General features: G+C 44.4%; 1 protein-coding gene across 1 annotated transcript in view; it reads right to left on the bottom strand.

Annotated features, from left to right (window-relative positions):
* Positions 1 to 21,781, bottom strand: part of LOC128721819 (furin-like protease 2) — an 83,305-nt gene extending 61,524 nt beyond the window's left edge. Inside the window, exon 1 of the mRNA XM_053815615.1 lies at positions 21,257 to 21,781. Coding sequence (XP_053671590.1) covers positions 21,257 to 21,781 — 525 coding nt within the window. The remainder of the gene's footprint in view (positions 1 to 21,256) is intronic.
* Positions 21,782 to 22,263: the final 482 nt, after the last annotated feature.

Here is a 22,263-nt window from a genome sequence, read left to right as displayed (position 1 = left end):
ATTTCACGCGCCCGTGGCGGTATATCGAAGCCCCAGTGGGGACACACCTACACTGGAGTATCGCAACACAACGGAAGTCCCCCCCAAGGGTTGTCTGTCGCCAACGCGCTTCGATGCTCGAAGGGGGTTTTTGCGAGAGAGAGAGCCGGGAAAAGCTGCGAAAATGGCTTTGTCTCAAGAATGCCGAGCATGTGCCTCGGGCCTGCTTTCATCGCCTTATCCCGGAAGCCTTTCCGGTGAGCGAGCGCGCGAGTGAGATGAACGATGCCATTTCCCGAAGTCGTCACATGCTGTTATGATTATAGGGAATACCAAGATAAACCTCATCCTGTTTGCCGGTCGTATTTTTCTGGCCCCCAAACCACGCTTCCTTGCTGACGGCGTGCGGAAACGCTGCCTTCCGAGCGGTGACTTGTGACGGGTGTAGCAAGTGGCACATTTGCTTGTGGCACAAACCGGCGGTGGTAGTGGTTGAGTTTGTTCGCAACTTTCTTCGCTCGCCTCTTGGCGGTATGCGACGTTGCCACCGTAACTGACTGGGAAGACTACCGACCCGGTAACCGAACCGGAAACCATCGACGGGAAGCCGTCGAAAATCATTGCACCGAAGACGGTCTGATGCTTTTCCGGCATGGAACCAACCAGCGGTGGGAGAGAGTCCTCGTTGTGGATCGAAACTAAACGAGTAACAAGCACGACAGCTCTTGCTCGCCTTGTGTGTTCTCTTTCGCTCGCACTGCTGCTAATTTCATCGTCTCGCGTCGTCACACCCTTCAAATATTGTGAGAATTGGGAAGAACGAATGGAACAAGAGGATAACACGGTATGGCATGGCAAAAGAAAAGGATGCGCGTAAGAACGAACGGAATGGGGCTAAATTGCTGAGGGTATAAAATTCCGATCACGTTTTTATTGTCTTCGCATTTTCGTATGACCTAAACTATTAGGAGCGAAGAGATTTTCTCACCCCACGAAGGCGAGAGCTAAGATAGAAAAATCTACGCCGAAGATTTGCGGTCATGCGATCGGCACCGGTGCCATTCCTGCTATACTAACCAGCCAGCTAGCTGGGAGATGGGAGGCCAATCTCGTTTCTTATATCGCTTCGGTTTGTCTACCCTTCGAGCGAGGGCGTTATTGGTTGCATAACAGCCCGTTATGCCATCGTGCGATCGTTCAACTGGCCAGCGCGTACGGACGAATGTCACATTCACACTCGCCTGTGTTCACCGCTTCTGTTTTTTTGCGCTCGTTTCCTGGTTTTGTCATCGAAAAAAAATATTACCGAGAGGAAGGAAACTAGCATCCACCGGGGCAATGAAACGGTCCAATGAATAGCTCATTTCGGTAAATGAAGATATAAATAATAAACATAGGGAACCGGGTAGGGCTCTCATCTCGAAACCAACGGTTCGGTGGTGGGCCTCATAATGTCGCGAATGGATAAAATCATTACTTTCTGCCTCATTGGCCTTTAAAGCAGCAGCTGTACGAAAAACATGATGCTGCGAAGCATGTACTATTAAAGGCGTTAACCGAAAAATCGATAGGGCACCATAACCTAAAAGCATTTTTATGACTTTAAATTATCACTCATAATGATAAGAAAATAGATATTAAACCGTGCTCATTTTCTGGCAACCTATTAAGATTTCTGTGCAAAGAAGAGCGTTTTATTATTACCAACAAAATTTACATTGACGATGGCATTCAACCAAACATTGTTCTAAATAATGTTTTGGTTAGTGGAGAAAACTTTCTCTAATAACATAAATTAAACATATTGAAATGAAAAAAAATAAACGCAATAATAATTCACTTATATAACAAGTAACCTATATTGCAAGGAATTGTCAATGCATACATTTGTAAACTTTTTTTTCTCACGGGTATTTAGACCTAGTATTTTGATCTCTCTTTTTGTTCTCATATTCTTTTATGAACTTATTTTCCTTTCCTACAAGCCTACTTCAACTTGTATGATATCAACGAAAAGAACAGGAGGATTAATATGGTTTTCTTTTTTCCGAATGGAGACGCCTGGTCATTTGTACCGATGGAGGCGCCTGGTGCTTCACGCGTTATCGTATGAAGACCAGCGAGTCTATTGGCAAAATGAACTGTGCCTATTCATTCACTGTCAAAGATCGTTCACATTTAGCTCAAACAACTGCAATAGATATTCTCACGACTCACTGTTTTTTTTTCGATTCAAGAATACTCATAAAACTCTTCGTTGAATGACATTTACGAATTGTTGTTGTTTATTTTCTAATTGTTGCAAAAAAACCTCCTTGACCACTAATTTACATCTACCAATACAAATTTAAATGCTATATGTATGTTTCATAGCATATATTTAAAAATACTTTGATGCTTGTAATGTTTTCATATTCAACAAAAACCAACATTCAACTTTCCATACTTGATACGAACACGATTCATCTAACAATAATGTTTTGTTGAATAAAATGATCAACTTTATTACATTGTGTTGAATTCAATAAATTTTAATCAATCTATTGAAAATGTATTGAGATAGAGAGTGATACATAATTCGTACGATAAATCACGATTCTCGTGCTACTATATAATTCAGTTGTGCTAATAGAGCAGTGCAAAAGTAATGTGCAAGTGACACAATGCAGAAGCAAACTTAATTATACTTCACATGACGATTTTTTCCATACCTCCAGGGCGATTGTACGTGACAAAATATATACCAGCAACTACGTATCGATACAAATATGGTGATTAATTTACGAGCTTCATTCCGGAAATTGAACATGATCAAAGAATTTAACTGTTCACTCCGACCTCTGCATACCCGTGATTCTTTCTGTTCAGTCTACTCAGGCGAATTTTATAAATAGTATACGCAATATGGATTGATGCACTGAGCATAAAAATGATTATTCAAAGTACCACCTTTGCAGCAAAAGTTGATAATTGGTCCAGCATGTAACTCATTTAAACACAAGTGGGGTTTTTGTGAAAAATCAGTGCTAAAAATAAACCGGTGAAATAGACGGACTTCCGGTTCAAATACAAATTTAACTCTGATTTGATAAAAAGAGAAACAACAAAAATCGAAAGCGAGAAAAATGCAAAAAGATGGATGATTCGCAATTGAAAAAAAGATTACGAGATGAAAATGTTAAATCTTTGACACCTTTTTCGCACCCACGCGTGCTGAATCTGACCACCGGGCGTCATGCTTTGTCGCTCACGGTAGCCATGCGAACATTGGGCTTTGGTGAACTTTAATGTTGGAAATGACGTAGGCAATACGTGGAACGCCCGCATGATTCTGATAAGTTTTTTGTTTCCAAAAGGGAAACTCATGTTATCCTTCTTATTTTTTTAATTCAACATTCATTGTTCTCTTTCAATCAGGGAATATATAGGGAATTTTATATAGGAGAACATACTCTAGGGGACCCAATGAAACCATTCGGGTTCTATTTTTAAAATAAATAATAAACGGAATGAAGAAACAAAAACGTATCATTTAGAATACAATTCTTGCTAAAACGTATCGGATTTAAATTTAAGCGAAAGTATATACTTAGCTGAGCTTTTTTACGGAAATAATTGTTTGATGTAACGTTTGTTATTTACCTGTAATGAGAAAAAAAAAAACAAAATATACATTACTTTACAATAAACAAAAGTTTTAAAAAGTATGCAATAAAAGAATAACTCGAAGACAGCTATAAATATACCTTCTTGTACAATGCTATCTGTATCTTAAATCTTTCGAACCATTGTTTAAACGTTCCAAATAGGTATAAACCTAAAGTAACATAAAATAATCATTAAATACACTAACCCGACAAACGATTCATTCATGGTTTCCATCAGCAATATGAAAAAAGATGCAAAGAACTTTTATACAAAATATTTCAAAATGGTGTCTTCAAAAGTTTCCACATAAAATAGCCATTAAAGCCTGCGTAACGTTGTAGCCACGACTACGGCATGAGCATCGTTTTGAGAAGTTCCTCTTAAAGAAGGCATTATATTCAATCGTGACGCACTTGGTATAACAGGTGAGTCTGACCAAGCCACTCCACTTTTGTGGAGGGTTTCCTTTGGCATAACGGCCAGCTATTTGTTCGCCAAAGTTTGAAATCCATAAAACGATGGTGAAGAATAAATGGCCAGAGGAAGATTGAAAAAAGAAGCGACACAAAACAAAGCATATTTTATCCTAAAGATGGCCTTTTTCCAGGAAAATGTTACCAAAGCGTTGATGATGTTGCAGATAAGGTTGACATGGCACCCAACGAGTGAGCATTTATTTGCTATTTTCAGAAAAAAATAGGCGCTTTAAATTTTAAGAAACAATGGAAGGAGCACCAGAAAAAAGTAAATGTTTGTGCGGATGTACAATTTAACTCTGAAACGCTTCGTTTACTAACTAATAATCGAACAATTTCGATAAAGGGACATAACTGTAGCTTCATTGCTTCACGTTCTTTCCGACTCAAAAGAAGAATTTTAAGTTAAAAAATTAAACGATGTGAGCAATAGAAAAGCAACTAGCAAAAATTAAAACTCTGGTTATAAATGAAAAGAGATCTTATTATCAATACAAGCACTCTCAGGAAACCAACGATCGTATTATTCAGCGTTGTATCCGACATAAACTGTTGAGACAAACATCAAGCACAAACAACAACGCGATGATCTCAGTCGACAGATCAACAACACTAACTTGGTTGCTACCGCGGACCAGCGGTCTTTATTTCATTTCGTCGATAACACAACCGGAAACCAGATGTGTGGGAAGAAAATAAAGCGATGCAAGCCTCCGAAAATGGGAATGATTCCGTGTGCGGCTGCGAGGAAGCGACATCCGCGGGAAAATAATGACATGTTCGTGACCGTTGTCGACGACCAAAAATAAAGCAACCGAGGATCTTAACGGGAGCTCGAGACAGGACTCGCTCAGTACACTGCGACCCCTTCGGAGACGGTGGGATAATCAACGGCGGTGGTGGTCGTTAGCTACGGTTTCACAAACATTCGAAACCAAACCCCCGTACTTGCCAGACCCCGGAAAGGCATGACGCGAGTGCGAAGCTCTAATGGAAGGGGCAAAGAAAAAGAAAGGTCTACCATTCGACGCCCGCTCCGACACAGTAAAGCCGGGGTGGATCGGATATCGCCGTTGTAATAGCAAGAATAACTCGAAGGATAATAATGAACTGTCATAAAAGACTTTTCATACACTCTCTTTCGCTCCGCACACTGGCATAAACTTTGCCCATCCGAAACCCTTGTCAGCGTGTGCACAAGGGCGCTGCTCACGAGCACATGCACAGCCTCAGCGAAGCTGCTGGAAGTTTTCCATTCGGTGCACGGGGAAAAAACCCGCACCAAAAGGCTTCTTTCTTTTGCTCAGGCCCTCGGGACCCATTGTACGCCCCCGGAAGACAGCCACCGGCACGAACAACGATGAACGTAGACGCGATGGGCGAGAAATGGAGACGCGAGCGTTATATCTCGTTGGCTTTGAGCAAGCAGCCGAGGTCATGCGGATGAAGGGCATTATGCCTTGGTCTTTGATTTTCTGCGTCCCTTCTCGGGTGAGGGAGCTCATCTTTTTTTCAACCGTAGCGCGAAACAATGCCGACAACAGGGATCATCAATGACGGGTGCTGGAACCCGTTTTTACCCGTCATCTGGTTCGAAAAGGTAAGAAAAAGTACCGCACCGAAGGATCTGCTTTCGGAGGATAGTCGAAGGAAAGCTAACCTCTCTGTAATTTCAACATGTATCGTAACAACATACGAGAAGCAAATGATAGAGCCATCAGTGACCAAAGCATGCATCAGTGCTAGTGCTAGCGTGAATTTTTCACAACGAACCATTATTTTATATCATTCATGTGGCGCTCCATTGAAAGGGTAGGAAAGTAAAACACAAGTTGTTTGATAAATGGTTTAATAGAAAAGGCCATATAAAAAAAGCTTACAATAAAGCACAAAAGATCGGAAAATGTATGTATATGCAGTTCGAATATTATTATTTCATTTTAATTTTAGAACTTTTGAAACATTTTAAAACCATTAAAACCTCAACTATTTCTAAACAAAGCAATTAGGAAACATTGAGTAAAGATGGAATACAAATTTCGAAACTTCGTAAACCTGTTAAAAGGAATGCTTTCGTAGAAACTGGGACGCGATAAGTAGGTTGTTTAAAAGTAGCCAATCGAAAACTGAAGTACAAAATCCATAAATCAAACTTAAAAAAACCTCCTACGCCCTACGGTCACGCAACTTCTGAAGCAACTAGTGCAAAAACAAACACTTATGGCTATGCCACCTTCTCACGATGGAGTCAAGCAGAGCCAGATCATCCTTTCATGCACCGTTGAGCGAACAAAGTTTCCCGACCAACTTCGGTCAATTCCTTCGGCCAGCGCGGTCAAAGTAATCGGAACACACTAATAGGATGTTGGACATCTTGCCGTAATGGTGTTTGCAGGTCGTGTTCGATCGTTTTTAGAGGAATTTGTAAGGATGAAAGTTTTCCCCTAGCTCGGAAAGAAATATTATCACTGCACAGTAATCAACGAAGCAAATCTTGACGCTCTACCGCATGTGCGGTTTAGAATGAGAGCATCCACTCAGACGACATCGAATTACCCAAGCCTATGGTGCTTTGCTTGTTGTCTAAAAAAAAACTAAATCAAAACTTGTCCAGTACTGAGCAAAAGTTATCGACCTAGTATCTGTACGTGTGCCACTCATTCGATCAATATCCTGCAATTAGTTCTTTAAGCCAATCTCACCATAGCCCATACCGAGCTGACGATAAGCTTAACGAAGTTTCACCAAACTCTTAAACATTCCTGCGGGAAAGAAAAGGGAAGGTCGCATGCGATACATCAACTGAAAAAGTTTGATAAGATCTTTTGATTGAATTATTAATCATGTTTTATTAGATTGAAGAATGGTTAAGGTCGATCGGCATCCAACCCAGCTTCGCGACGCTGCGTCGCCTGCCGTTTTGACCCACAAGTAAAATGTAGTCCACAACGAAGGTTAAAAAGTAACGGCTACGTGCTCGACAAGGGCCCGATACGAGGATTTTATCCGAGGGCGATCCGTGGAAAACTTTTTCGTCACGTCTATAAGGAAGTGAGTGTGTGCGTGGGTGCGTTTTAGTGAGATTGTAAAAGAGAAAGTAGACTTTTTACTTTCACTTCCAACCGTCGGTAACTCTTCAGGGACGATCTCTCCCTCACATTCACGAAGCTAACGAATTGCCGTGAAAACTTTGAGTGACTTCCAATCGCCAGATTGTCGCCTTCGGAAGGATTTAAAGATTGCCAAGAGGATTTTGGTCGCATTTTTTGTACAGGGCGTGAAGAAAAAAATATCATAAGCGTGAGTTTTTTTCGTCCTCTCTTCGCCCTTCCAGTGTGAAAGGATCTTGATTGGGGTGATGACTTTTTAATTGATTTATTGGTTTCCCGCAAAAAAGTCCCACGACCCCCGGGTGGCAAAGGGGCGGATCTTCGGGCGATAAACGAAAAACTCCCGCATGAGAATGGAAGCCTAGGGGATTATAAGTTTATCGGGTTCATAATGTGTAAATTTGATAATGTCATCACAGGGGCTAAGCGACCATATTCAAACAAAAAGGGGTCTACTTGAAATCTCTGCTTAATAATACGGTGATAAATTGTCTAACGAAGCGCAAATTTATTACACCGATTTACACAATTTACTTGCGGCTTCTTATTATTTGCCGAAGGCGTTGATCAAATTGTACACATGATCTTTTGTTGATTGATGTAGGTGATGGAGGTGTATTGTGCAATTCGCTTTGCTCATTTGTGCACAACAGAACCCTGTTCTCTATCAACACAAATCTGCATTACAAATATTTCCTTGTATTTCAAACATGTAGCTTAGTTCAAACTTAACAAACTGCTGAAAATGTATTACAAAAATTAACAATAATACAAGCGACTGTAAGCGCTCTCTTACCCGGTGCGTTCAAATAGTTCTTCCAGCGTACGTCACGCTGTTGAAGCTACGTGTAAAAAAGACACTTAGAAATACAGTCAGGTGGGAAACAGAAATCCACCGCAGCAGCTGTGCCACCAAAATGATTAATTATCTTTGGGCGCAGTCGATGGTTTGGCTTTGTGACGTTCCCCATCACTAGGGCTGAGCTCTCAGACAGAGAAACACCATACCTTTGCATGAGCCATTGTGTATCTAGGAATCGTGGTCATTCATCCACCAACGCCAACACGATTGCTTGTTGAACCAAAACTTGTTGCCCACGCTCACGGAACCGCTACGCACCGCCTAAAGCGGTATGTTTTTTTTATTGCTCTTTCGTTTTGCTCTGCTTCGTCTACGCAAACTGCTGCCGTTAATTAATGCGACATTATGCAAGCAAAAACAAATGTGGCCTCAAAAAAGCAGGAGCGGTTTTACAAAGACATGCTAATATTTTTTTTTAGTTTCAGGTGCCGTCACCAAGACGAAATCACCCGGTTGTCCCTGAACAAGCGGAGTTTTAACATACGGAATCGAGACAGCTGCTGGCCTTGATCTGGAAATATCACTGACCCACAGAAAGTTCAGTCAAAATGTGAAAAAGCCACATATGTTGATCACTTACATTTCGATATTTTTGTTGTGTAAAAATGGTTGTGCCTTGGGAATTTTGTTGTGTGTGTGTGCATCACGGACAAACAAAATAAACTGATGTGAAAATAAACCAAGCTCCAGCTGATCTATTTATCATCGAAAATAGTGTGTTATGTACCTACAGACATTTCAGAGATAACCCAGAAGCTCTCAGGAGCAATGGTTTCCCAATGCCTTGGCAGAGCTCATCAGCGCCATGTCCACCATAGGAAAGGACGATACGCTGGAATGAGGAGCTTAGGAACGATAGAAAGGAACCGATTTTACGAGTCACACAGGCGACATTCGCTGAAACGATCTGCTATCTTTCGAATGTATTCTTATCCGAGTATATCACCACGAACTTCGGACCGGCGGACCAACGAACGCAGAACTTCACAACCGAAGGCAGTAAAACGCGTTTGTGTCAGGATTTTCATACGAAAAAATTCGAGAAAAAAAAAACGCAAACGAGAAAAAAGGCAACATTTCTTTATCTCCGCCTCTGAAAAGTGGCATGCATTTTCCATCTCCAGGGGGCAAAGTCCGGATTGGATGGCTGGTGCTCCCGATATCCGGATCATTAATAAACATGTGCCGTTTTTCGCCCGACTACTTCTTTCGCTCTATCTATCTCTCACACACTCATTAGCTTTCTCTTTCTCTATCCTTCTCCGGCCGATGTGATCATCAATCGCTTAGACACCAAAAGGCGGCGCCCGGTCGAGGCCATATCGTTGCCATTTTCTCGATTTTCCCCAAAACCGTAGGCTCCCCAGCTTAACGCACGATAAATCTGACGATGACCTCCTTTCGCAACCCGGCACAAGGAGTAAGGTACGGCGATGAGGCAACACGGCCTGCCTCTAGGACCGCGAGACAGATGTGTCTTTAAGAATTTGGGTGTACCGTGTTGTTTCTTTTTTTCACTCAATTGTGTCTGGGTTCGGTTTTCCGAGGACCAGGAAAAGGCCTATCGAGCGAACACACGAACGAACGAACACGCTGGCGAAACACAAACGCGTCGCTGATGAAAGATGATTGTGATGAAAACGGTCATCAGTTTTCGATTACGCTCCGATGTTTACCGGAGGGGTACAGAAAGGAGGAAAGCAACGTCTAAACGGCAAAGCAAAGTTTCGGGAAATATCTGAAACGGAGAACAAATCACGTTTGGTAACACTCCATCGCGACCGATCGCAAAAAACAGTTTAATGATATTGAGAACATTTTTGAACGGATATATTGGTTTGCCTTTGCACTTGCATAAGCCCAAGCTTTATGAGGTTCTTCAAGCTAGCATATCCCCAATGTTTCGTAACCGAAAAAAGTGGGCTCATCATTTGGTGCTCGTTTTTCCTACGATAAGAATTTATCTACACCTTGATGCAGCCGTCACTGGGGAAAATAATAGTTATTTTAGAATTCTCAACTGACACATCCATTTCTTGAAACACCGGCGCAGAAACAGCCGCTTGTACGTTCCTTGTCTGCAGCAGCCATCAATCACCTAGCGTCTCGGGAGCCGGTAGTCGATGGGAACTTCATCGCGTCTGGCATTCCGTCCTGGTTTCGACAGCTAGGATGCGGATGGATTGCAACAATCTGCAACTTTGCCGCCTACTGCCCTTGTACCGTTTCCTTTCTCTCAGAGTTTATGTGTTTTCAATTCCACTATCACTCATGACATCATTCAATCCGTTCGACACCTGACATCTGCTTGCGATTTATTCCACCGTGCTTTACTTCCCGCTTGCGGTCCTTGTGAAGCTGATATGTACACATACACACACACACACACACACACGTCCGGGTCGCTGTTTGTTGAGTCACTCCAAATGTGGCCACCTTCTTCCTGCGAAGAGCAAACCAAACAGAGTTTTTTTCCCCGTCTCGAATATGTTTGTTTTCTCCAAGCACCCGGGAGTATTCATTTTCTCTGCCATTCAGCGTTTCTCGGTACCTTCTTTTTCAGCCCAGAAGATTCCCAATCGGTTATTGATGTGCCGTTCGGGATTGATTTCGTTCGTGCTACGGATCACGTTCGCACCAATGGAAAACGGTCCGCTGCCAAGAAGGATCTGAGGAAAAGCCAGTGACATCCCGCAGCTAATAGTCCTCGACCGGAGATGATGTCAACGGCAAGAACGTGTGCCTCCTATGCGGTATTCTCTTGAGAATATTTTATTTTATTTTACATTATCGCGCATATTTTTTTTTCTCTCTTTCATCTGACAAGTTTCGTGTGATTCAATGTCGAAAATAACGCACGGGATGATGCATGTCAACTCTCAGCGGATTCTTGCGACTCAGCGTAAGCGAAGCACGAAAGACAACCATCGTTCACTGTCAGGAAACACTGACGGATGGCGAACAACATTCTTTTCTCGAGCAACTTTGAGCATTCATTCCATGAGAGCGACCGTCCTAGTGAAGATTTTCCAAATGCATTTACATTTATTATCTCGTTTTTACTTCCCGAAGTCGCAAGTGAAGAATACCGCGTTCCTCTCCGGATTGCTTTAAAACGTCAAACAGAATTCGTTGCACAGGAACAAACACCTTAGTCAAGTATTGTACTGCTGTGTGTATCACGCTATCATACGCTTGGTGCAAGCAATGAGAGTAGCGTATACTATATCAAGGCAGGGAACAAACGCACGTCTGCCGATGTACCAAATGCTTTCAGATACACTTTTGTGGTCAATAATACTACCATAACATTCAAAGAACCATCGTCGAGGCCTCGAAATTCTTTTTTTACTCATAAGAACGATCCAATTCTTTGACATCTTCTTTTCCATATCTACTACCTAACCCGTGTAAGATGAGCATAATCGAGCAGAAGAAAAACCAACATGCCACGTCGCCTTTGGTTATTCTTACAGCCTTGAAGCGCGCTTCTTTTCCTTGAGTTTTTTGTCACCCCTTCACCATGAACGATGATGTCAAAGACCTACGCAATCTTGGCAACGGGTAACGGCAAAGTCACAACTGCTTCCCAAGGTCGATGTGTATCATGCAGCTCAAACATCACTTATCAATCAAAAACAAATTTCACCCACCATCGGCATAAGGCGTAACTGATGCAGGCAAGTAGCGACTGGAAGATTACCTTTTCCTCTCTACGGCTACCTCGCGTTTCATTTCCGCCAATGCTTCGTCATCGAATGCCACGCGTGGAAAATCCGACCAAACACGCAAATAACACGATCATATGATGCTGCATGAGCGGTACCATCGCGATGTGAACCAAACGTCTTGCTTGGAGGCGAAGATGTTTTCCCTCTTTTGTTGCCGTCAATGGTGCGAGTATACTCTGCGGAAAATATTTCAGTTGACGTAGAATGAACGGCGGGAGTCTGATGCGAATGCGAAAAGAATTCTTTACTCGAGCAGAAAATGTTGTTCGCTATGTTTATGGACGAATGTAAATTCAACCATAGCTAAACCTAGTAGAATTGCATTTATTTCGTACAGAAAAGGTACAGAAAACCATCCAGAAAAACAATATAGATTACACTTTTTTTAAGGTTGCCGAGATTGATTTTCCAAGGCAAAATTAGTTTTGGTTATTGCGAATCATATAATTCGCATCGTCGGTATATTTACAAACAACGTTTGGTTAAAATAATTTGATTAATCGTTGAACAAAGGATACCGTTCAAATTGAGCAAAATTTTCGAATGAAAACTTTTCTTCGTTTAAACGAAACAAAATCCATAAATAACTCCTAAGGATCGTGTGAGTTTCGCTTGAGCGAACCAACAACTCGACCAAACTCATCGAAAGCGCATAATCCTATGAATATCATTACGGCTTGAGTTTGCCCACAAACCCAAACCGTCACCGGTATAAACTCGTCGAAAATATTACACCCAATAATTACAGTGAAAAATACGTATGCAAGTTTTGGTCTGATTGCTGCAGAAAAGCTAGCTTTGATAGCTTCACAATGGCGATTTAAGAAAAGCTACCCAGCACCAGTGTGGGATACGATACGCTCGTTCGGGTCGAGTCGTCTTCAGCGACGCCGTTCTTTGTTCTTTTGAAATCGTATCAGCGCATCCGTCGGCGAGACCCCGTATGGCGGATGATGCCTCCCGTGCAAAGTATTCCTATCACATAAAGCAAATATAGTATGCTGATATACAACACCATCAGATTAGATTGGGATTTTGGTTTTTTTTTCTGTGTGCGCAAATTTCCATTCCGCGAAGCATCAGACCCGACACTTGCTGGCTTAAAATCTAAAGCAAAAAAAAAATGCGGGAAAAAATCAAGCTCGAACGAAGCAGTTGCCAAAAATAATGGTAGGAAAAAAAAGTGGAGTCTCGTACATTCCACGAGGCGGCATAATTCCCACGAAATGAAGCAAACCAAAAAAAGACATCTTACGCGATGTTGCAAAACAAAAAAAAGACAAAGTAAACCAAGTGGATCATGACGCTCACCGTGACCCGATCGTTGCTCAAAAGCCAACCGAAATAACCAACAGTGCGGGCACGGAATAGAAAAAAAAACCTTCAGATGACCTGAACTACCTCCGGGAAGCGATGTCGTGAGAACGTGCGCAACGGGCGAGCAACTCCCGAATTGCCCGAAGGAACCGCACCGCGTAAAACGAAGGATAAGACTCCCTTAATCTATGACCACCGGGCGAGCACCATTGTCCTCGTGCCCTGCGCCGCCGGCAAGGTCGAAGGGTGGTGAACAATCCGCGCAAAACAGGAAAAGCACCGTCATCCACGCCAGTGTCGGCAGCGAACCGACAACGGGGGAATACGATGCCGCCGGAAGCGCGCAAGGCTTCGGTGTTTGCCGGGCGAGCGATGATGACGGTGTAGTCCAGGACTATTAATTTTGCGCCATGTATTGATCATAATTTTCCACGACTCGCCGCAGCCGCCGGACGGGCGCTTCTGGCGCAGGATTCGGTAAATTCGCCTCCACAAGCAAGCTTCGGCTTTTTGTTGGCTTGTTTCAGTTCCTCCCGACGGAGAAGGACACGGTAGCTACAGCATACAGCAGCGGATAGGATGAATTTGGTTTTTGTGCTTACTTTTATGATTATGTGTACGTGCACGTAGGTGTGGGGGTGGACTGTGGGAGAGTACCAGCGTGTTTGTGTGCCGCTTCCTCGCCATCAATCCATTTGGATGGCTGACGAGGCAAAAACGAAAAAGCTTGCACATCCACAGGCCAGCACCTTCGATACCTTCCGCAAATAGCTTTGCTGGAACAAAGCGAAAAACGCCGCACGCTTGGAGGCAGCAACTGGAAACACAATTACTTTGTTTTATGTTGACTTGCTTCCTGCTTTACCGCCAGTCAGCCGCCCTCACTAAGCCGCCCTAACCTACGGTAGCGCATCTCGCGGGAATAATTCGTCCGTCGTCCGGTTCCGTCGGTAAGCTGATCTACGGTGGAGCAAAACTGATTAGAACAGACATACCCGAGCGGGTTTTCCTGGGGCATTGGAACCGATCTGAGGCCACGTTGGACATCGGCCTGAGCTCGATTGTTCCACGGAGGCACACGGAATGCACACCGTGGACAAGTGAGCCATGTGCTGACAATATGTTTCATTACTACCGCGACCCGGCTCAAGTGATCCTGCTCTCGTTGGTTGGGTTCCCCTTTTGCTAGCGTCCTCATCTACCATCAGCAACTTTGAGCGAGGAACCGAGGGAAGCCACAAAAAACCTCTCACTTCGACTTTTGCTAGTAAAGCCATATCCCTCCGGCGAGAAGGGCAACTTCACATCAGCAGTTCTTGTCTCCCAATGCGCTCGAAACGCCCCACACCGTGGAGCCTACACCATTATCGGCCATAAAGCGATTGATTGATGACCGTGTCCGTTTTATGCGCCATTACGACACGCTGGAGTGCCAACGAATTTCCATCTTGCCTCTTTCAATTTCCCGCCCAAACGGACGCCAACGCGCACTGTAGTTTGCCGGAGACCATCATTTCCGTCTTCGCTACGACAGAAACACAAAAAAGAAGAACACATCTACGTATGGTGGAGCAGCTTCATGAGTAAAGAACGTGCTATCACGCAAGCGTGACCGATGATAACGTCAACGAATTTATTGCATGCAACGCCAACAATCTGCATACATTATTTATATTCTACAGAACGATGTGCGATGAACCTTTTCCACTTGACTAGGTTATGCATTCAGACCAATTGGAAGGAGAGAAAAAATAAATTGACACAACAAACGCTGATTCTAAATACTCCGATGCTTAAATTGAGTATTCATTGTCAAAGCAAACACACCGCAGCTGACCAGAAATAAAGAAACCAAAAGCACTAATTGCTATTTCGAAAGCGCACCAGGGATAGAAGGTTTATTATGAGGCGTCCCAAGCGCGCCCGAGTCACTTCCATTTTAATACCGTCCTTATCTTCCTATTCACCTCGCTGTCCGTTATCTCGCTCGTTTAACTACATAAATCATCACTTCGAGAAGGAAGTGCCCTCCGGAAAAGGACCGGTCTTCTCGGGCTCGGGGATGCAAGCACAAGTTTTTACGATAAGTTATTAATCCCAAGCCATGCGGGAGAAGTGCTCTGGTGCACCATATTGGTACGCCGTAATCAACCGACTAGGTAGCGAAAGTTAAACGATATGCACACGATATCGCACAACGTGCCGCCATCTAGGGGGGTGTATTTTGATCAAGTGGTGCTAAGCTAGCTTCTTCTATAAGCCTACGGAAAAAGCAAAAAAATGATCCAAAATTACCCCTGGGCCTGCATAGTGAATCACATTTGATCATGCACTAGGATAGGCAGCAGCATAACATGCATTTTAGATGCCGGAACACATTGGTCGAGCGAAGATGAAGTACACTTGCTTGTGTAGATATGGAAGCTAGCTATCAGAACGGATCAATTATTGCTGTGGGAAACACTGTAGATTACTGAATTTGAACTACGGAAATAGAATATTCTACCTTTTCACGAGCTGAAAGTGAATGCGAATGTTAATTGCTAGCACAGAAGCACGTAATTTAAAAATAAAGCTCGTCTAGGAAATTTCGTTTCAATGCAATGTTTCAATGTTTTGAGTACTAAATAAATTTCGGACTAAATTTTGTATTTGGTTTTTTGCAACAAGACTTCTTGATCTAGTTTTTTTAGATATTTCAACTACAGCTTCCCATCTCCTACATTATTAGCCGTTTCTCCATAAACGGACGAATAGTCTATTCGCATTGGACTGAAAGCAATCTAAAGCACGCGAAAATAAATTAAAAAGTAAGACCCTTTGCAAAACGCTCCATTACAACACAGAGGATGGACGATTTTAGCCAAGTAAAAGGCGAAAATTCTCCATTTCCACATTCCAAACGATTGGTTGACCCATCGAACCGGATGTGGTCGCAATGAGTTCGGATGAAAAATATAGTAGATAAAATTGGAAAACCACATGACAACGGTACTTTAAATCGGTACGTCTATCTCGATGCAGAACACAAAAAGAAGCAGCAGTCTAATGCAATCGCTGGGTGGCTTTTGCCATGATACTTTTTGCATTTCACATGGGAATGAATCCCACAGAAGGAAAATTAGAACGAAACTATGCGCTGCGGGAACACATGCAGCATGCGAGAGGGTGCTTTTAATTTTCCTCAAGCGAGTTGTATGCAATTTCCGCTCGATGTGGATGCGGTGGCGAACTCATCTGGGAAAGGAAGGACGCTTGTCGGGATGATTCAGGATAAGGGTTAAAACGAAATGTACCACGGTGATAGCCGCGGTGAACCTTTTGGGAATTCACCGGTACCAGCAGTAAGCGTTTGTTGACGGTGAGAACTTAAATTACGTTTACATTAGAATGCTTTTAGCATCCTTTTTTCTTTCTTTTGGCATCCACCAGCTACGATTAGTGCTTGCGTTTTTTTATTTCCATCGCCTTTAAAAAACCACAAACCCACAACCACCACCAGTAATGGGTCAACGGATAGCGAAGGTATTCGTTCCGGTGAGAAAATTCTTAAAGTGCACGTTTTCTTGCGAAAAAAAAGTGTCAAGACCATCCCTATACTGGATCGTGTAGACCAGCTTCGAACGTACGGCATGATGATGAGTATGACTCTGGTGTTGTGAGTTCGTGAGGGTGAAACGCCTCGGTTCAAGACTCTAGAAAACACTCTGAAAAGGCACCATAAAATGTCTTTATGTGTGTCTTTATGTATTTTAAATTGGCATATAATTTCGTTGTTATTCTACCCGGTCTCTAGTGCGTGCGTGGCTCTACATTGCTTAGGTGGGAGCGAATATTACATGGGTGCTCGAGTGTGTTGGTGGGGTCTGAAATAAACAGCACGTTTGGAAGGTATCCAGCTGTACGCGCGCGGTTGATATTTCTTTTCGATACCTTCCGGTGTCACACTTGCCGAAGTTGAAACGTGCTCATATTCCCGTCCCGAAACTTTGGCAGAACGTTCAGCGGACATCAACAGGAGAGATATGCTCAGGACGTCCGAAAGATGAGCAAAAAAAAAAACTAACACCGTTTGATCCACCTTTGAACGAAGAAGACACACTAAAAACGTACCACAGCCAGGAGAGAAGATACCCGTGGCGACAGGACGAATTTCGAACGACGTCATGCCAACATCCCGTGACAAGATCTTCCGGGCATATGATCGAGTAATTTCCAGACCAAACCCACACGACCCCATCGGGGCAATCGTTCGTTGTTGGGTCGGGCTGGCGACGACGTCAAAAGGGCCCGAAAAGTGACTCTAATTTGAATAAATTTATTTGCCTGTTTTTATGCCGCTCGAGTCACGTAATCGTGCCAACATATTCGTTCACCCTGTCGGTGCGCTCACACACACACGAACCACAACCACACGCGACGCTCCGAACGTCGAAACGGACCCCTTTTTCCCAACGTATTCGAGAGACGCGGCACGTACGGTACACGGCATCGACGTCGAGCGCCATCGGAGAGCACAACTTCCGGTGAAACACACAACCGGAAACGCGCGCAAGATTGTTGGGCTCAGTCACGAGTGCGGTCGTGGTGGGTTAGAGGGAAGAAATTTTTTAGTTATGATGGTTATGGCGCTGGGTAGCCACCGGGCGACAACAAGCATCCTTAGAAAGGGATGGCATTTTAGTGGGTTCGTAAGGGTTAAACGGTAACGGCGCCATTTATGCACGACACCGGGCGATGCGCTGCAGGCTCTACGGAACCCAGAGTTTCAGCGAGTCCTGGAGAGTCCTCCTTACCACCAGTGGTGGTGGTGTGATGAATTTACTTACGACCTGTACCGCCGTTTAACGTGTTTAGATACGGTACTTAAGCATGCTCCGGCCGATCGCCGGACTTGGATGTTTTTCGAGTGCTGCCAAGCGGTTGGGTTTGATTTTTACAGCCCTTGGTTTGGCCGCGTGAAAGCGTCTGACGGCGTGACGTCCCTTTTTAGCCCCGGGTGGGTTTTATGAAAAGATTATGAGCGGGGCGTTTTATGAAATGGTTTAATAAACGTAAATAATCTGTAAAGCTTTCTCCCGCCGGTGAACACCTCGAAGGCAGACGGATGCTGGATGCTAAAACAGAGGCGCTGTATTCATAAAGAAAATAATTTAAGATACCATTTTGCTTTGCTTCATTCCGATTTCCTCAGGCTACAATGACGATGTTTGAAAATAACTTTTACCTAAAAAAACTGCGTTAAAAGCACCCGGAATCGATACTAATTGAGATCGTGAACTTGAAAAGATACAAAAGCAACTGGAAACCAAATCCACAAAACTGTTGGTTTGGTTGAACGTGCTTTCAGCATTTCCGTCCACTACCCACGGATCGAAGATTGAGTGCAGACTGGGCGGGACTTTCACTCGCCTGAAGGAATTTACTACGTCATGGCGCCACCAGCGATCCTCAATAAAGCTCTCGAGTGGCGCATTTCGTTCACTCGAGTGCGTTGCTATTTTCCAGTGTCAATCTGGCACCGGTAGAGCAACCCTCGAAAACACAAACCCAGCGGAAGCCAACGAGTCAGAGTTGGTTTTCCGCCAAACTGTTTAATTGGTATGGCACAAGTTTTTCGTCATTGCTGAGCGTCTATTGTCTCTACGAACGAGTATCCTTATCGTGATCCCGTTGTAGAAATGTTCACGCAAATGACGCCACTGGAACTCATCTCGAGAGCGCTCGGTTGGGCACAGGAGTGTAAGTGAACTCCTCTTTCATCGATTGTCGTAAACTTTCCATCTTCAGCGGCTTGGGAGCACGCGTTGAATGGCGTTTTCCCATTGAGCGGTTTAGTCAACTTTTGAGTCACCATTCCCTGCCAGCTTTCGAGGCAATCCAATAGCTTTCGTGGGCGCTAAGCCCACAACCCTTGTTTTGAAGGGGCATCCGTAATTAGCAGTCAATCGATTTCGCATGCAAATGAGATTCCGCGAGCCGATCGTTTTAAAATTCATGGCAGCAAGAAAAGGCCGAACCGTTTCCCGAAATTCTCAAAGAAAAGGACATCGCCTCAGAACGGGGTTTAATTCAATCAAATTATTTTTCTTCCTGCGTCCAGCTGCGCGCGCTCATTTCACGCCCGCCGTGTCTGAAAGCTCAAAATATTAATCTTTATCTTCCGAGCCTCCAGCAGACACGGGCGTGGTTTGGGAATCCTTGCTTTTCGCTCGCAAAATGTCTTTCCATCCTTGTCGGTTGGTTTGCATGGCAAAAGTTTTCGGTTTCCTCTGTAAAATGGCAACTGTTACAGCGGATCGTGGCGGTATCGTTCTCCGCAACCGCAACCGTTTGACACGTCTCGCGGGCGGCGGATTGGCGTAACGAGAAAAATAATCAGAGGTGATAGTAATTTGTCACTAATTAAAGGGGGCAGAGCTATGGCTTGCATCAAAGCGGATTAGAGATTCAAACATTATGCAAATTATCCAGCCGGCAGGCTGGTGCCGGGATGGTGTTAAATTTCTTTGGAAAATTAATTTTATGTACATCAGTTAGTTCCATGTACAGTGCAAATTCGAGAACCAATCGATTGGCATTATCTTAAGGTTTGTTTAAAGTACTGAGCTTTAAAGGGGTGTTTATTGGACAATTAAGTTACATTGATGAATCGAATAAATGAACCTTGTCTCCAAATTGAAGTCGAAGTCCAAATCGAACAACAAAATTACTTCCAGTCTTTATGTTGAAAAAAAAACCCCCATATAATCAAACATCATCCAACACAATGGAAGAAAAAGGAAGCGTTGACCGATGCCGAGAAAATTGAAGTACGTGCCAAGTACGGTTCGCTGCAAACGGAAAACCGTGAAACGAACGAAATGGCCCGAGCACACATACAACCATTGGTGTTGGTGTACTCAAGAGTATTGATTGTCGAAGTGCTTTGCAATCGAAGTATTCCCCATGCTCGTCTGCGTAAAAAACGTTCTTCTGTTCCGGGATGGCCATCAAGCTACAAACGCCGCAGAGGGATCCATAATAAAAGGTGAATAGATCCCGAGGGTTGCGTTGAAGTTCTCACAGCGAAAGAAGACAAAAATCATCGTTTCAGTAAAAAAAAACTTCTAAAAGCACACACCCATTGTGGACGGCATGTAAGCTAAGACGTTTTAATAATATCGAAAACGTGTCCTGTTTCAGACAAGATGCCGGAAGATGTTTGTTGTTGATGGAGATCTCTTTGTTTTCGTTGCGAATGTGACATTCTTATAGCCTGCGCAGGCTCTTCGATGGAGTACGGCACAAGACGGAATGGAGAACGTCTTGCTATCACTTAAAATACACATCACATCGGTTCGGATCGTGCACGATTTTGGCTAAATTTAATGCAAACCATGACACAACCATGTCCTTCCTTTTGCTTCTGCGTCCGTTCCATCAGAAGGAAAGCCACGAGTGCGGCTGAATAAATGATAAATCAGTGCCAATTTATCAGCTAACCATCGGCCAACCCGCGGCTGTAGTCGGGCTTTTACTGCGAAATCGATTTATCGCTCGCGACTGGCTCGTTGGGAAACCAAAAACGCGAAGAACACGTGCTCGGGTGGAATTTCATGTCCTTTTTTTTGTTCCTGCCTTACGATTCTTTCCGCCAATCTCGCCGGTTGAGAAAGGGTCCGGAGGTCCGCCGGAATAATATCGCATCCGAAATTGAGGCTCCGGGGCAAATGTTCGCTCTCAATCAAAATCCTATTAAACGATTAGCCCCACTCTAAACGGTTTATGATTATACATTTTAATATTTATTTGCCTGCCGGACGCGGGACCGCCGCATGACAAATCGCGTAGCTTCGTGCACTAATAGCCGGCCAAGCCGCATCCGGGCGAACGGAAGCGAGACTGGCAAATGGATTTTGTGACTCTTTAGCGTACCCATGATGCAGCAAAGTGCATGGCCCTTTCCCAGACCCACTTCCCATTGACCGGCCGCCAATAATGGGCTGTCTAATGGTGCTGTAATTTTGTCACATCCGCATTATTGTCGCATGTCCCATTTTCCGACGCTGGTTGCCCTCTCGCTGACATGTTCGCGGGTGGCTTTTGACCGTCATTTGACCGACTGACGGACGAGAGAGTACGTTTACCTACCTGGCCGAGGTTGCTGAAGCCGTACTTGTGCGCGATGGAATCGGCGACGTGGGCTCCACGCGGAACATACACAGCGAACTCGTTCATATAGATGGCGGCTGGGCGCGGATTGCCGCGCTTCGGTTTGGCTGCGTCCATCGCCGCCAAGGGTAGCGGACCGGCTGCGTACTCGAGCAACCCCTCGTTGATCTCAACCGGCGTAATTAGATCATCGCTACTAACGTTATAATTATGCTGCTTTGCAGCGCTGTAATTATCGCTCCCGACAGTGGCACTGGCTACACCGTGCACCGCGACTGCCACAAGCAAACCCACCAATGTGAGCTGCGTCCAGCGGACGGCCATTTTGTGGCTGATAACAGGAGACCGCGGGTCTGGTGGCGGGACAGCCGGATAGGGCCGCTGCAGCCCACCAAACATAGCGCGGCTGTGAACGATTGAACGGCGCGAACCGAAACGCGTGGCGATCTTCGATGTCGGTGTGTGCGATGCACCGCTGGATCGCTGTCCTGTCGGCATCGCCATTTTGTACGCGTCACACGGAAGCTACCGGCGTCGCAGGACCTAGCTGATGGCAGCGACGACGATAGACCGTTCGCGACGAATAGGCGATGGGCAGTTGTTTACTCGATCGACGCGGACACTTAGCGCGCACATAAACGCTGGGCTTTTTTTCTGTGCTTCACCACACGGATTTCGGACTCACGCAACGCGCGGTCAGGTATCGAAAAAGATGCCGAAATAACGCGCCACGAGTGGGAAACTAACGAATGAAAAGAAATAGGTTGGAAGGAAAAGAAAACGGCGACGTAGAATGACAAAAACGCTGTTTTATGGGGGCGTCGCACTAAGGAGGACACGCGACTAGATATTTTACTGCTTCACTCGAAGCATCACTCGCGCGCGCGATCATCAGACGGAGATGGAGGTTTTAGTTAAATTCATCATTTTCGTAAGACACGTGCACCGTTTTTACGTCGTGGTTGCAACTGGTTTTAGCTGAAAAA

Source organism: Anopheles nili, chromosome 2 (genome assembly GCF_943737925.1).
Source record: "Anopheles nili chromosome 2, idAnoNiliSN_F5_01, whole genome shotgun sequence".
NCBI lineage: Eukaryota > Metazoa > Arthropoda > Insecta > Diptera > Culicidae > Anopheles > Anopheles nili.
This window is presented reverse-complemented; position numbering and strand designations above follow the sequence as displayed.